This window comes from Ammospiza nelsoni, chromosome 9 (genome assembly GCF_027579445.1).
Source record: "Ammospiza nelsoni isolate bAmmNel1 chromosome 9, bAmmNel1.pri, whole genome shotgun sequence".
Classification (NCBI taxonomy): domain Eukaryota; kingdom Metazoa; phylum Chordata; class Aves; order Passeriformes; family Passerellidae; genus Ammospiza; species Ammospiza nelsoni.
Window position 1 is genome coordinate 35,247,390 of NC_080641.1, and position 14,869 is coordinate 35,262,258.

A 14,869-nucleotide genomic window follows, 5' to 3' on the forward strand; every position below is an offset into this window, starting at 1 on the left:
CCTGGCTGTGCAGGCTCTGAGCTCGGGGCGCTGCAGGCTGTGGGGGTGGAGCGCTGTGGCATCACTGAGCTCTCTCCTCTCAGCTCTCCCAGCCCATTTCCCTCCCTGCCCTCACTGGCTGCTATTTTTAATCTGCTCTGAGCTGCACATGTGACAGGGCTCTGCTGGAGTGCACGGCCCTGTGTGCTGGCCATGGTGCTCCCCACAGCCCCTGGGTGGCCAGCACAGAGCACCACGTGTACAGCAGCAGGCTTGGGAGCACCAAAAAATAATTTTAAAACAATATTTATAATTTTCATTTTCTCTGCTTGTAATAATTCCTGTAGTTGTGGTGGTTCGTCTGCAAATAAAGGAATTTATTTGGATTTTGGCTTAATGTACTGAGCCAACCCTGTGCTTCCTGTGGGGTTGAACCGCTCAATTCACATGGATTTTTATGGCAGGTACCATTTCCATCTAAATCCCTCACTTTTTTTATTGAAAATTCATGAGAAAGGATTTTAAAGACCAAAGTAAAATTTTCAAATTAAATAAAATTCAATAAAAACCACGAGGATTTAAAAAAAGCAAAGATTCAGATTTCCTTTGGGTCCATATTTCTGATTTGTTACAGTCTGGCATTGATCTCCTTAAAAACAAGCTCAGAATATGTTCATATATTAAAATGTTACTAATAAAGGAATTTATTCCTATTTTTGGTCTTGTCTCAATGTACTGAGCCAAGCATGTTCTTCCTGTGGGGTTGAACCACTCAATTCACATGGATTTTTATGGCAGGTACCATTTCCATCTAAATCCCTCTCTTTTTTTATTGAAAATTCATGAGAAAGGATTTTAAAGAGCAAAGTAAAATTTCATTGAAATTAAATTCAATAAAAACCACGAGGATTTAAAAAAAGCAAAGATTCACATTTCATTTGGGTCCATATTTCAGATTTGTGACAGTCTGGCTGTTCTATTGATCTGCTTAAAAACAACCTCAGAGTATGTTCAGGCATTAAAATGTTACTAATAAAGGAATTTATTCTAATTAAGGAATTTATTCTTATTTTTGATCTTGTGTCAATGTACTGAGCCAAGCCTGTTCTTCCTGTGGGGTTGAACCACCTAATTAACTTGGATTTTTATGGCAGGTACTATTTCCATCTAAATCTCTCCCTTTTTTATTGAAAATTCATGAGAAATTATTTTGGAGACCAAAGTAAAATGTCATTGAAATGAAATTCAATATAAACCATGTGAATTTAAAAAAAAAGCAAAGATTTAAGTTTTATCTACTTAAAAAACAACTTCAAAATGTGTTCACACAATAAGAAGTTACATTTGTGGTGCCTCAGCCTGGACATGCCACAAATAAAAGTGATTTGGGGTTAATCTAGTAATAAAATATTGCCAAAACCAGATTTTTCACCGCCAGGGATGAGTGAGGTGCTGCTGATTTGCTCCCTCATTGATTCTGGTTTGCTCTTGTGGCAGGAGGAGACCATCAAGGACTCGTCAGGGCAGGAGGACGAGACCCAGTCCTCCAACGATGACCCAGCCCCGTCTGTGGCCTCTCAAGACCCCCAGGAGATCATTCGCCCTCGGCGCTGTAAATATTTTGATACCAGTAAGTCCAGTTTCATCAGCCCCAAAATCCCAGTATCCTGTGCCAGAAATGCATTTTGAGCCCTAAAAATATTGGATTTTCCTCTTCGTGGCACTGCTGTGCATGAGAATCATGCTCAAAACAAACAAGGGAAGTCCTGGTTTTAGCTGAGGGCTGAAGTTGCACTGCTGGCTCTGTGGAAGGACAGGAAATAATCTCTGATTTTACAAGAAAGATTTGGGAAATTGAATCATTGAAATTTGACATTTTACAGGTTAAAATTAATTGGTGTGCCCTGGTTATTTGCCAAAGCCTGGGCTCTGTTCTCATCCAGAGGAGCTCAGAGTCCACCTGAAGGGAAGAATCAACTGAAATTTCCTACCAATAAAACACAGATTTCCTGAGAAACAGAAAAGCAGTAAAATCTGGGAAAGGTCAAGAATTGCTAACCCTGAAATAGTGGAAGGGGGAGGTCACTAAGAAGAAAATTTAATTCAAGAATTCCAGTTTTGCCAGCACTGAGCTGATCATTTTCACCCCTGAACTCTGATTTCCCTGGAATCTCCCCTGATGGGATCTGACCCTCTTGGGCTGCTTGGGACAGCAGATATTTCATCTTTTTTTCAATAAAAGTGGCTGTTGCTATTTGAATTCCTTCTGTTCTGTGTTTGAACAAATAAAAGATTCCTCACCATACCTTACACTTGATAATTATTAGTTAGAAATGCAATTATTATTTTGTGGTTTATTTAAATCCAAAATTGCCAAGGAACCTTTAAATTTAAATGAAGAATTGCCAAGTATGTAGCTGTGCAGAGGATTGCAAATATCTTCAATAAATTCCTATTTTTAAGCACAGAATTAACTTAATTCAAGTGTATTGCATTAGGTTTGGGGGTTTCCACAGCTTTCAGCTGTCTATAAAATGTCATTTAATGTCTAGATAATTTTAATGCTGCTGTATCCCATCCTGTACAGAAGCCAGCACCTTGGGAAAGGCAGCTGGCCTATACCATAAAGAGCTTAACATTCCTGCCAGTCCTTATCCCAAATAATCTCCTGGAAGTGCTGCTGGGCATCCCAGGCTCCCAAATCCCAGGAGGAAACACTCCCAGATTTCTCCCACCTTCTGCTGAGACCTATCTGAAAAAAAACCAGCAGCAACTAAGCCAGGAGCTGATGGAAAAGGGCTTGAACCCCACAAAAATATTCCCACAAATTCAAAATAAACTTGGATGGGGATCCTTCAAAGCCAAGGGAAAAGAAACGTGAATTTAGTAACAAAATTTAGGGATGTTTTTATTTATATCTTCTCAATTTCTCAGAGCCTGGCTTGTATCTTAATCCAAATCTGGGTGGGTCATTTTTTAATCTTGTCACTGCTGAGCCAGGAGTGCTGTCCCCAAAAGTGTCCCTGAGATAAGGAGGGAGGCAGGGAGCAGGGCTGGGGCTGCTGGCTCTGCCAGCCCTGCTGCTCTGGGCTCAGATGGCTGTGAAATTCCTTGCAGATAGTGAAATAGAGGAGGAATCTGAAGAAGATGAAGATTATATTCCCTCAGAAGACTGGAAAAAGGTAAATATTCAGCCCACATTTCATGAATAATTAATTAACCTGTTACTGGGGAACTCTGAGCTCTGTGGAGCACCTAAATCCTCTGCAGATTTTCCCCATAAATAGCAGAGTTTTGGTAATGAGAAGTCTTTAAATCCTCCCCAAGCAGTCAAAAATCCATTTCCATATAGCTGCCTTCAATTTTGAAACCTGTTAATTGCATTTTTAGATTTTAAACAACGAAAGTTTCAAGAAGGGAGGAAAAAAGATGTGGACATGCTCCTGTTTGCTAACAAAAAATCTCAGGGGGGCTTCACCTTTTCTTTTTATTCCACTCAGGAAATCATGGTGGGCTCTATGTTCCAAGCTGAAATTCCAGCTGGCACCTGCAAATACAAAGAGACTGAAAAAGGTGAGATTTGACCATTTATTGCTCCTTGGGATCAATGATTAGGAGAAGGAAAAGACTGGATTGATGTCATGTGTCTTAATAAATGAGTGACAATTAGAGCCACCATCATCACATTAGAGCTCATCCTGTGCTCAGCAGAGCTGGAGGAAGAGGAAAAGAAGGATTTATTCTTGGCCTGCTGTCTCTTGAACCCTTGGATTCTGATTTAGTGATCCACACAAGCTGCAGCCTCTTCACTTCTGGATTTCTTTTGTGTGAAATGAAACAGCTAATGGAGAAATTGCACTGCTGGAACTAGATTATCACAGTAAAAAGGGCAAAATGGTACCAGCAGCTTTGCTTTTCACATTTTGTACCTCTTCAATCAGGAAGAAGAAGTTCTGCTCTTGTGGATTTTTTTCCCCAGCAATTTTTCCCCTCATCCCAAGCAGAGGCTTTGGCTGGATGCTGTCAGGAAAGGCAGATCCAGTTTGAACCCAGCTGGGAGCAGAAAAAGGAAATTTTCCTGCTCATTCAGCCCATTGCTAAGGATTTGCTCCCACTGCAGGTCAATGAGAATGGATTTCTTTGTAGCTTTGTAGAATTTAGTTTTTAAGGAACCAGCACAAAGCCTGGAGCCCTCCCAGAAGCCAAGTTTGTGCTCAGTTATCTCAATGCCAGGGAGGTTTGCATTCCCCTGGATCCCTGGGGCTCCCAGGCCAGGCTGGACAGGGCTTGGAGCACCTGGCACAGTGGAGCTCCCTCCTCCCAGGGGAATCCATGGAATTGGATGCTTTTTAAGGTCCCTTCCAACCCAAACCATTCCAGGATTCTCTGAGGGTTCCTAGAACTCTTTATTTTTCTTGAGTGAGCAGCCAAACATCAGCTGAGTGGGAACCTCTGGAACAAAAACCCCAAAACTTTCTGGGAACTGTTCCCAAAGTGTGTCCTGGGGGAAGTGAAGCTGCTTTCTTTGCAAGCCATTTAATCATTTCTTTACCACTTTTGGGAGTTTATTTGTATTTATTTCCATTATAAAATACTTTTTCCACGTAGAGATTGATCTCTGAACCCCCTGAGCTGCCCCACACCTCCCTCCCTGAGCTGGCTGTGCTCTCCCAAGCATTCCTTTTGGAATCAGTGCCCAAATTCCTTCCTTGCTGCTCTTCCTCAGGTTGTAGGAGTCCACAGCCAAGCTCTGGATATTTTCCTACTTTAATAGCCAGAATTTCACTTTATTCTGCTGCAGTCCAAGCTTGGCTCTTCCAAAATAAAACTCTTCCAAAATAATCAGGGTATATCTCACTTGGCCCACATTTCGCCATTAAATTTGGTTTACTGTGGCTTCCCTGCCCTCAAACTCCTGTGAAAGCTCTGGAAAAGGTGGAGATTAAAATTCTGGAGCTGCAGGATGAGTTCTAAAATCCAGAACCCAGATCATGCCAGGATTTGAAAGCAAAGTCAAACCCCAAGACCAAACCCCAGGTCATTTGGATCTCTGCATCCATGAGGTTTTATTGATTTCCAGATTAATGGTGCCCCCATGATCCCCCAAGGTTGATCAATAATTACCTTTATAATTATTTAATTTTATTATAATGGTTTCATTTTCTTGTGCTCTCCCTGGGGTTTTTCCAGTGTATGAAAATGATGACCAGCTGCTCTGGAACCCTGACTTTTTACCAGAGGACAAAGTCATAGAATTCCTCAACGAGGCCTCAAGGCGCACAGGAGAGGAGAAGGGCCTGGATGCAATTCCTGAGGGCTCCCACATTAAAGACAATGAGCAGGTATAAAAAATAAATATGCAGTTTATTTTCTAGAATTAATCATCTTTTTATTTCACTTTACTCCCAAGAGGTAAAATTGGGTTTGAAGTTTTATTGTTCCTTGTGGACATCGAAATTTATGAGGATTTTACCTCTCAGAGAATGTTAAACTGTTAACTTGGGCTTAATGTTGATTTATGTAAAATAAATATATAATAGAAAATAAATAAAAAATATATATATATGAATCTGTATGAGTTAATTCTCTCAGGTACAGAATTTTTCAATCATTAAATTCTCTATGAATGTTCACTTAATTTTTTTTCTTCATACCCAAAAAACCCCTACACATCAATTTTACAAATGTGTGTAGTGGATGAAAAAGCTTCAAAAAAACCCCTCCATCAATTTTACAAATGTATGTAGTGGGTGAAAAAGCTTCCAAAAAAACCCTCCATCAATTTTGCTAACGTGTGTAGTAGATGAAAAAGCTTCAGAAAAACCCTTCCATCAGTTTTACAAATGTGTGTCGTGGATGAAAAAGTTGCAGTGCTCTGCTTGGGCATTTTCTCGCTTCTGTAAATAGAGATTTGGAAGTGTAACCGCAGTAAATACATCTTCGATTACGCTGTGTTGATTCCAAGGGTTTATTTTTAATCTTCAGAGGTGTCAGGGCTTTCTGGGCGTGCTGCTGGCCCAGCAGGCTCTGGGTGGCTCTGCAGGGTCACTGTGTGTGGGATCTCAGCACCTCAGGACGGAGGTGCAGAGAGGCCGAGACCACCCTTGGGGGGCTCGGGAGTCCTGGAATGTTGCCAGAAGTGTCTGGTGGCAGGGCTTTAATCCTACACAGGAGATGAGACCTGTATGAGGACTGGGAGGAATTCACTGGGTGAATGGTGAAGGGATAAGTTAATTGGAGTGTGAAACACAGGATTTAGGATTTTGGTACAGGGGGGTCTAAAGAAGTAAGATGGAGGAATTGGGGCGTGTCCTGTTCTTCTTCTTCTTCTTGGCCTCCATCTTCTGTGGTGGTGGTGGCACTTGGGGATTGGTCATTACTAGAAGTGCACCGGTTAATAAGGGTAGAAGGTATTGGGGAGAAATGATAAATATTGTACACGTAACTTCGGGTATAAAGATAAGTGACCGCCCGGGGGCTCGCAGTGTGCCCAGGGCTGACTTGCTGTGCAGACCTCTGTCGGGCTGAAAGAAAATCTTTTAGATAAACAATTAATAAACACCGAGACCGAGACAAGATCAGGAGTCTCTCCTCATCCTTTGAAGCACCGGCTCTTCAAGGCCATCCCTGGGCCTTTCCAGGCCACCTAAACAGCTCACAGAAAACTTACAAGTGGCATCCCTGAGCTATCTCCGGTCATAAATCAGCAAAGAGAAACATGAAAATCTACAACTGTGCATTTTCCTCCCTGCAGGCCCTCTATGAGCTGGTGAAGTGCAATTTTGACACGGAGGAGTCCTTAAGGAGGCTGAGGTTCAATGTCAAAGCAGCCAGAGGTGAGTTTCTGTTCCTCAATTCCCACTGATTTCCACCCACATTTGCTGCCACAGGCTCAGAACGTTGGTTTAATCTTCATTTAAATGCATCTCTCCTTGTTCTCTGGGAGAATGGAATTAGCAGATGTGGAAATTCCCTTCCTGGCCATATTTGATACAAATGTCTGGGATTTCAGCCCCAACTTCAGATTGAAAATTACTTCTTGACAACTCGCCTGGGTATTTTTTAGGTATTTTATTGTGCTCTTCTAGACCTTTCAGTCATCAAAGTGGATGCAACAAACATGAGACATGAAATAATTCTAAACAAAGGAGCAAATAAACCTTTTATCTTACAAAAATAACATTACAAATCCTGCTATGTAAAATGAATTAATTCTAAATAAAGGAGTAAATTATATTTTTATTTTACAGAGTGTCGCATTAGAAACCCTAATACATAAAATGAATTAATTTTAAATAAAGGAGCAAATTAAGTTTTTATTTTACAGAGTGTAGCATTAAAGCCCCTGATATGTAAAATGAAATAATCCTAAATAAAGGAGCAAATAAACCTCTTCTTTTACAAAGTATAACATTACAAACCATACATAAAATGAGTTAATTCTAAATAAAGGAGAAAATTATTTTTTTATTTTATAGAGTAGAGCTAAAAACCCTGATACATAAAATTAAATAATTCTCCATAAAGAAGCAAATAAACCTTTTCTTTTATGAAGTATAACATTAAATGTTATAAATTAGTTAATTCTAAATAAAGGAGAAATTTAATTTTTTGTTTTACAGAGTGTAGCATTAAAACCCTGATATATAAACTAAACTAATTTTAAATAAAGGAGAAAACTAATTTTTTATTTTACAAAGTGTAGCATTTAAAACCCTAATACATAAAATTAAATAATCCTAAATAAAGGAGCAAATTTACTTTTTATTTTACAAAGTATAAGGTTAAAAACCCTAATATGTGAAATGAAATAATCCTAAATAAAGGAGCAAATAAACCCTTTATTTTACAAAGTATAACATTACAAATCCCGATACATGAGTTAATTCTAACTAAAGGAGCAAATTAATTTTTTATTTTACCGAGTGTAGCATTAAAAACCCTGACACATAAAATGAAACAATCCTAAACAAAGGAGCAAATAAACCTTTTATTTTACAAAAATAACAATACAAACGCTGCAGTCAGGCACAGCAAACTGGGGGAGCTCAGCTTCCAAAGCTCTCCATGGGCACATCACAGGGCAGGAAGGATCCAATAAATGAGATTATTTTGCTTTCCCACCATTTGATTTACTGGTGACCCAAAGGATCAATGAGGCCAGATCAGATTTTATTTATAGAGTCCCTATAAACCAGCTCCTCCCACTTCCCAGTCTGGTCCTTCCAAGGCAGAATTCCCATTTTTTAACAAAAAGTGAAATTCCTGGGCTGGTTCCTATGGAATCAGCAGCTGGAGAAAGGACCCAGATCTTTTCTGTCACTTGAGTTGCCTTTTAGTGGCTTATTTAATTAACTATTTTCTTTATTGCTTTTATTTTTGATTTTGCTGTAGAAGAATTGTCTGTTTGGACAGAAGAGGAGTGCAGGAACTTTGAGCAAGGGCTGAAAGTCTATGGCAAGGATTTCCACGTGATTCAGGCAAATAAGGTAAGCTTTAAGTGCAGTTCTCACTTTTTACATTTAAAACAAAGTAATTATGAATAAATTTTGTCCTTCATAAAGAAATGGACAAAATTATTTCATTTTTGCTGTTGAATCAGAACCCTGGAATGGTTTGGGTTGGAAAGGGCTTAAAAAATCTTATGGGCAGGGACACTTCCAGTATCCCAGCTTGCTCCAGCCTGGCCTTGGACCCTTCCAGGGATGGCTCCAGGCAAGAATTTTTTCCTCCTCCATTTTTTCCCAATATTGACATCCAAATTGGTTTCTCAAAGCCCAGAATTTGTAACTGGAAGTGCAAAATTCCTGTGGGAGGAGCTCCTTTCCTTTTCCTTTTTCCTTTCCTTTCCTTTCCTTTCCTTTCCTTTCCTTTCCTTTCCTTTCCTTTCCTTTCCTTTCCTTTCCTTTCCTTTCCTTTCCTTTCCTTTCCTTTCCTTTCCTTTCCTTTCCTTTCCTTTCCTTTCCTTTCCTTTCCTTTCCTTTCCTTTCCTTTCCTTTCCTTCTTTCCTTTCCTTCCTCTCTTTCTTTCTTTCTTTCTTTCTTTCTTTCTTTCTTTCTTTCTTTCTTTCTTTCTTTCTTTCTTTCTTTCTTTCTTTCTTTCTTTCTTTCTTTCTTTCTTTCTTTCTTTCTTTCTTTCTTTCTTTCTTTCTTTCTTTCTTTCTTTCTTTCTTTCTTTCTTTCTTTCTTTCTTTCTTTCTTTCTTTCTTTCTTTCTTTCTTTCTTTCTTTCTTTCTTTCTTTCTTTCTTTCTTTCTTTCTTTCTTTCTTTCTTTCTTTCTTTCTTTCTTTCTTTCTTTCTTTCTTTCTTTCTTTCTTTCTTTCTTTCTTTCTTTCTCTCTCTCTTTATTCCTCTCTTTCTTTCTTTCTTCCTCTCTTCCTTTCCTCCACTCTTCCTCCCTTTCCTTCCCTTTCCTTTTCCCTCTCCTTTCCCCTTTTCCCTTTCCCTTTCCTTTCCTTCTCTCCAATATTTTTACAACACCCTGAAGTTCCCTCTCAATTTTGAAATTTTACCCCAAGAATTTCCCCTCTTCCAAGCAGCTTAGAGTTGGAGTTTCACATTTTTTTGCTAGAAATGCTGATTTTTTGGAGCAGGAGTTGACCCAGGCTTGTTTGTGCGTGCTGCAGGTGCGGACCCGCTCGGTGGGGGAGTGTGTGGCCTTTTATTACATGTGGAAAAAGTCGGAGCGTTACGATTTCTTCGCTCAGCAGACCCGCTTTGGGAAGAAAAAATACAACCTGCACCCTGGGGTCACGTAAGATGTGCCTGATTTCATCATTTTGGGGTTCAATTTTGTTTTATCTTCTTCTCAGCTGAAAATTCAGGGATTCAGAGCCTAATTTGCAGCAGGAAAACAGCCAAAGTGTAAAAAAATGCCCTAAGTGTGTATAAATAATGTGTGAAGTGCATTGATTTGGGGCAAGGCAAACACTTTGCACTGAGGAGCAATCTGAGTTTGAGTTCTGTTAGGATTTGATTGGTTTACTTTTTAAAAGTTAATGGGGGTTTTTTTAATGTTTGTTTTAATTAAATATATTTTCTACAAAAGCATGAATTCCCATTTCCAGGTGGAATTTGTGGTGCATTGCTTGTCCATCATTCTGGCCAGCACAACACAAATCCCAGGGGATTTTGGGCTCTCCAAAGCTGCTTTCCCATTCCCATCCTGAGGAAAGAGGGAATGTGTGAGCAGAGCTCCCAGTTTGTTCTGCTGCCCTTCATTCCAAAGCTCTGATCTGCCTCTCCCACTCTTTCCACTGCCTCCTGCCAAGCTGTTTTACTATTATTTTCATTCCTCATTTCTTCCTGGCTCCTCTCTTGATCCTTCTTTGGAATATTATTGTTCCTCCAAACATTTCAGAGCTCTGGGACACCCAGAGTGCCATCAGGGACTTTGTGGGTGTTACAGAGAGTTTCTTACCTGGCAGGGACTGCCTGGCTCCCCCTTCCCTTCCATCTCTTCATGGGTTTTTTCCCCCTATTTTCCATTTCCCCCTATTTTCCATTTTTCCCCCCATTTCCCCCTATTTTTCATTTTTCCCCAAAAGAGACATTTTTGGGTCTCTTCCTGCAGTTGGGTGCAGCAGCAGTGTCATTAAGGACTGGACTTGTCTGCTCTTGAATGATTTTGCAGATAAATTCAGGGAATTCAGGGTGGAATTCCAGGATAATTACGTGTCAGGAGAAGTTTCTGGAGTTAATCCATCCCTCCCACCACATCCAAGGGTTTCATCCACCATCTCCCTTTGTTTCCATCTCCATCCTGCCCTGAACTGGAGCTCTGGAATAAATGGCACAGATGGGAATGTCTTGGACTCTGGAGTTTTTCACTTGCTGTTAGCTTGACCCCTTTGGGGGCTTTGTGCACAAATGGGATTTATTTTTACTGGAATGGTTTGGTATTGGTGGCTCAGCAAATTCAGGTTTAGTGGCCGGAGGGATCCCCTTGGGAGCACATAGAGGTTTTGGAATCATGGAATGGTTTGGGTTGGGAGGGAGCTCAGAGCCCATCCAGGGCAGGGATGGGGGCAGAGGACACTGCCAGGTGCTCCAGTCCCAGTGTCCATCCTGGCCTTGGGCACTGCCAGGGATCCAGGGGCAGCCCCAGCTGCTTGGGAATCCCATCCCTGGGAGCAGTTCCGAATTCCCAAAATCCCAGCCCTCCCTGCCCTCTGCCAATGGGAAACCTTCCCACAGCTGCAGTGTGTGCAGGAGCATCTCCAGCCTGTCCCAGCTGGCTGGGTGTATGTCTGTCTGTCCTGCAGGGATCCCATGGATCTGTCCCAGCTGTGTGTCTGTGTGTCCCACAGAGATCCCATGGATCCTGTCCCATTTCTGTCTGTCTGTCCTGCAGGGATTCCATGGATCTGTCCCAGCTCTGTGTGTCTGTGTGTCCTGCAGGGATTCCATGGATCCTGTCCCAGCTGTGTGTCTGTGTCCCACAGAGATTCCATGGATCCTGTCCCATTTCTGTCTGTCTGTCCTGCAGGGATTCCATGGATCTGTCCCAGCTCTGTGTGTCTGTGTGTCCTGCAGGGATCCCATGGATCCTGTCCCAGATGTGTGTCTGTGTGTCCCACAGAGATTCCATGGATCCTGTCCCAGTTCTGTCTGTCTGTCTGTCTGTCTGTCCCGCAGGGATTCCATGGATCCTGTCCCAGTTCTGTCTGTCTGTCTGTCCCGCAGGGATCCCATGGATCCTGTCCCAGCTGTGTGTGTGTCTGTCTGTCTGTCCCGCAAGGATCCCATGGATCCTGTCCCAGCTGTGTGTCTGTCTGTCTGTCCCGCAGGGATCCCATGGATCCTGTCCCAGTTCTGTCTCTCTGTCTGTCTGTCCCGCAAGGATCCCATGGATCCTGTCCCAGCTGTGTGTCTGTCTGTCTGTCCCGCAGGGATCCCATGGATCCTGTCCCAGTTCTGTCTCTCTGTCTGTCTGTCCCGCAAGTGTCCCATGGATCCTGTCCCAGCTGTGTGTGTGTCTGTCTGTCTGTCCCGCAGGGATTCCATGGATCCTGTCCCAGTTCTGTCTGTCTGTCCCGCAGGGATCCCATGGATCCTGTCCCAGTTCTGTCTGTCTGTCTGTCTGTCCCGCAGGGATTACATGGACCGCCTGCTGGACGAGAGCGAGAGCGCCGCCTCCAGCCGGGCCCCGTCGCCGCCGCCCACGGCCTCCAACAGCAGCACCAGCCAGTCGGAGCGGGACGAGTGCGCCTCCAGCAGCACCCCCAACGGTGAGGGGCAGGGCTGCCCCGGCACGGCGATCCCGGGAGGCCTGGGAGAGCCTGAGAGACACCATCCCCATCCCGGGCTGCTCTGGGCCTGGGAGCCATCCCTGCCCTGCCAGGGACACCATCCCCGCCATCCCTGCCCTGCCAGGGACACCATCCCCATACCGGGCTGCTCTGGGCCTGGGAGCCATCCCTGCCCTGCCAGGGACACCATCCCCATCCCGGGCTGCTCCCAGCCAGCCTCAGGCACTGCAGGGATGGAGCAGCCACAGCTCCTCTGGGAGTTCCATCCCAGCCCCTCGCCGCCCTCCCAGGCTGCTCCTGTTCCTCTCTCCCCCTGTCCCATCTGTCCCTGGCCATTCCCTGTGTCCTGTCCCTCCGTGCCTTGTCCCAAGTCACTCTCCTGGAGCCCCTTTAGGCCCTGGAAATGCCTCTGAGCTCTCCCAAAGCCTCCTCTTCTCCAGGTGGGCACCCCCACAGACAAGCAGCCTATTTCAAGTTCAAAGTGGTTTTTAAAACCCCCTCCATGTTTGCATTTAGGCAGGGGCCTTGTCAGGAAGATAAATCCATTTGAAAGCAGAGTTGAAATTCTGCTTTCCTGAGCCAGCCCAGGTGAAGAGAGCCCACTGGGGTCCTGAGATTCCAGGACATCCTCTGCTCCTCTTAAACACTTCCATGAACTCCCTGTGTCAATTGTGTGCACATCAGTCACTCAGTGAGGAGAAGGAGAAAAATACTGGATTTTTAATGAATTCTGAGTTCAAATTCTGCTTTCCTGAGCCAGCCTAGGTGAGGAGAACCCACCTGGGGTCCTGGGATTCCAGGACATTCCCTTCCTTTTAAGCACTCCATGAACTCCCTGTGTCAATTGTGTGCACATCAGTCACACAATGAGGAGAAGGAGAAAAACACTGGATTTTTAAGGGAATTTGAGCTCAAATTCTGCTTTCCTGAGGAGAGCCCACCTGGGGTCCTGGGATTCCAGGACATTCTCTGTTCCTTTTAAGCACTTCCATAGGTTCTGTCAGTTGTGTGCACATCAGTCACACAGTGAGGAGGAGAAAACCCCTGGATTTTAAATGAATCTGAGCTCAGACTGTGCTTTCCTGAGGCAGCCCAGGCAGTTGTGCTGCTGAGCCTTGCTGAAGGGTTTCTCTCCCTCCCAGGTGTCTCTGCCAACGGCCCGGGGGAGGTGCCAGGGAAGGAGGAGGCCAAGCTGGAGGGGCTGCACGCCAATGGACCTTGCAGTGGGAAGAAAACTCCTCACCCAGAGCTGGACACGAACGGCTACGAGCCCGAAAACCTCCCCAGTGACCCCAAAGTGGCTCACTCAGCCCCCAGGAACGAGCCTGAGCTGGAAGAGAAGAGCGAGAGGCCTCTGAAGAGAAGGAGAATGAACAGCAATGGGAAGGAGAGCCCGGGTGCTTCAGAGTTCTTCCAGGAAACCAACTCCCACGGGAAGCTGGAGGAGCTGGAAACTCTGGAAGACTGAGTGCTGGGAGCTGATTTTATTCCTTGGAGTAAATTCTGGGTGTCTAAAATTTTCAGGGTTGATGGGTTACCTTCCAAAGTCCAGTTCCATAAACAATCTGAGGTTTTCTTTTTGTTTCCTGAGACCTTCTAGTCGGCTCTAAAGGTCCGATGATTTGGTTTTCTTCAGTGCTGAAAAGCAGCAGGAGAATATTGGATTTCTCAGAGCTGGCAGCTGCAGTTCTGGGATAAAAAGGCTCTTAAATATTTAAGGAACAAAGCAGTGAGTTGCTGCAAAAATATTCCCAGCCTAATACATTAAAGAATGTGTTAATACAGCATTTAATGTATAAAACAGCATTTAATCAGTGTACAAGTGAACAAAGCATTTGGGGCTTTGCAGGAAGTTAAAATAAAACAGGAAAAGCCAAGACAGAGCAGGCACAGAGACTTCCACTCCTGCTGGAGAGAGGAAAATGTCACTCCATCACTAAGGAACCCTCATGAATCCTGAAAGTTATGAGCACAACTATTTTTATATATAGAAGTTTTAAAAGGTAAATAAATAAACCAGGTCAGGTTTGTCTATGTAAAATTGTTGACATCAATGATGTCTTTCCATATTCTTTATCTGGGCTAAAGAAATACATTCTGTATTTTTCCAGATTTCTTTGTAGCCTTTGAAAGATTTTTACAGTACTTATGTCTTGATTGAACTGTCCTTTCTTAAAACAAAAGCTTGTATAATTTTCTTACCTTGTACAGTTGGTAAACTTTTATGAGAGAGTTGATACCCTGAGTCTAATGTCAGCTTCCTTTTATTTTGCTGAAGTCTTTTCTAAAAAAAAAAACCAACAAAAAAAAAAAAACCAAACCAAACCAAATCAATGGAGTTAAAAATTAATCACCAACGTGTTAATTTTCTTCCCAGAAACTGGTAAATAATTAACATAAGAATGGTTAGGAGGCATTTGATTTTGGAAATGTGTTATTTTTTTCTTGTTCTATGGCAAATAATGATGTTTCAATTTTTGTTAAGCATGCTGCTTGCATTGCACACATTTCCTTGCTTTCTTTCTCCCTTTGTTTGGAACGCAGAGGAGTCTCCCAGCAGCCAAATTCTGGAGTTTCCCGAATCTTCTGCAGGTTCAGCCCTCCATCATCCCTGGTTTGTGCCCTGCCAGGTTCCAGGGA

The 14,869-nt window shown here is 43.1% G+C and overlaps 1 protein-coding gene across 7 annotated transcripts in view; it reads left to right on the forward strand.

Annotated features, from left to right (window-relative positions):
* The window catches only part of MIER1 (MIER1 transcriptional regulator), a 34,499-nt gene extending 19,940 nt beyond the window's left edge, over positions 1-14,559 (forward strand). For 3 of the 7 annotated variants that reach the window (XM_059478814.1, XM_059478812.1, XM_059478815.1), the window contains 9 exons: positions 1,477-1,609; positions 3,097-3,161; positions 3,480-3,552; positions 5,170-5,321; positions 6,734-6,815; positions 8,374-8,468; positions 9,605-9,732; positions 12,072-12,208; positions 13,372-14,559. In XM_059478814.1, the coding sequence (XP_059334797.1) occupies positions 1,477-1,609; positions 3,097-3,161; positions 3,480-3,552; positions 5,170-5,321; positions 6,734-6,815; positions 8,374-8,468; positions 9,605-9,732; positions 12,072-12,208; positions 13,372-13,697 (1,191 nt within the window). In that variant the 3' untranslated portion in view covers positions 13,698-14,559. The other 4 variants (XM_059478817.1, XM_059478813.1, XM_059478818.1 and 1 more) reach the window with 4 other exon arrangements.
* The last annotated feature ends 310 nt before the right edge of the window (positions 14,560-14,869 follow it).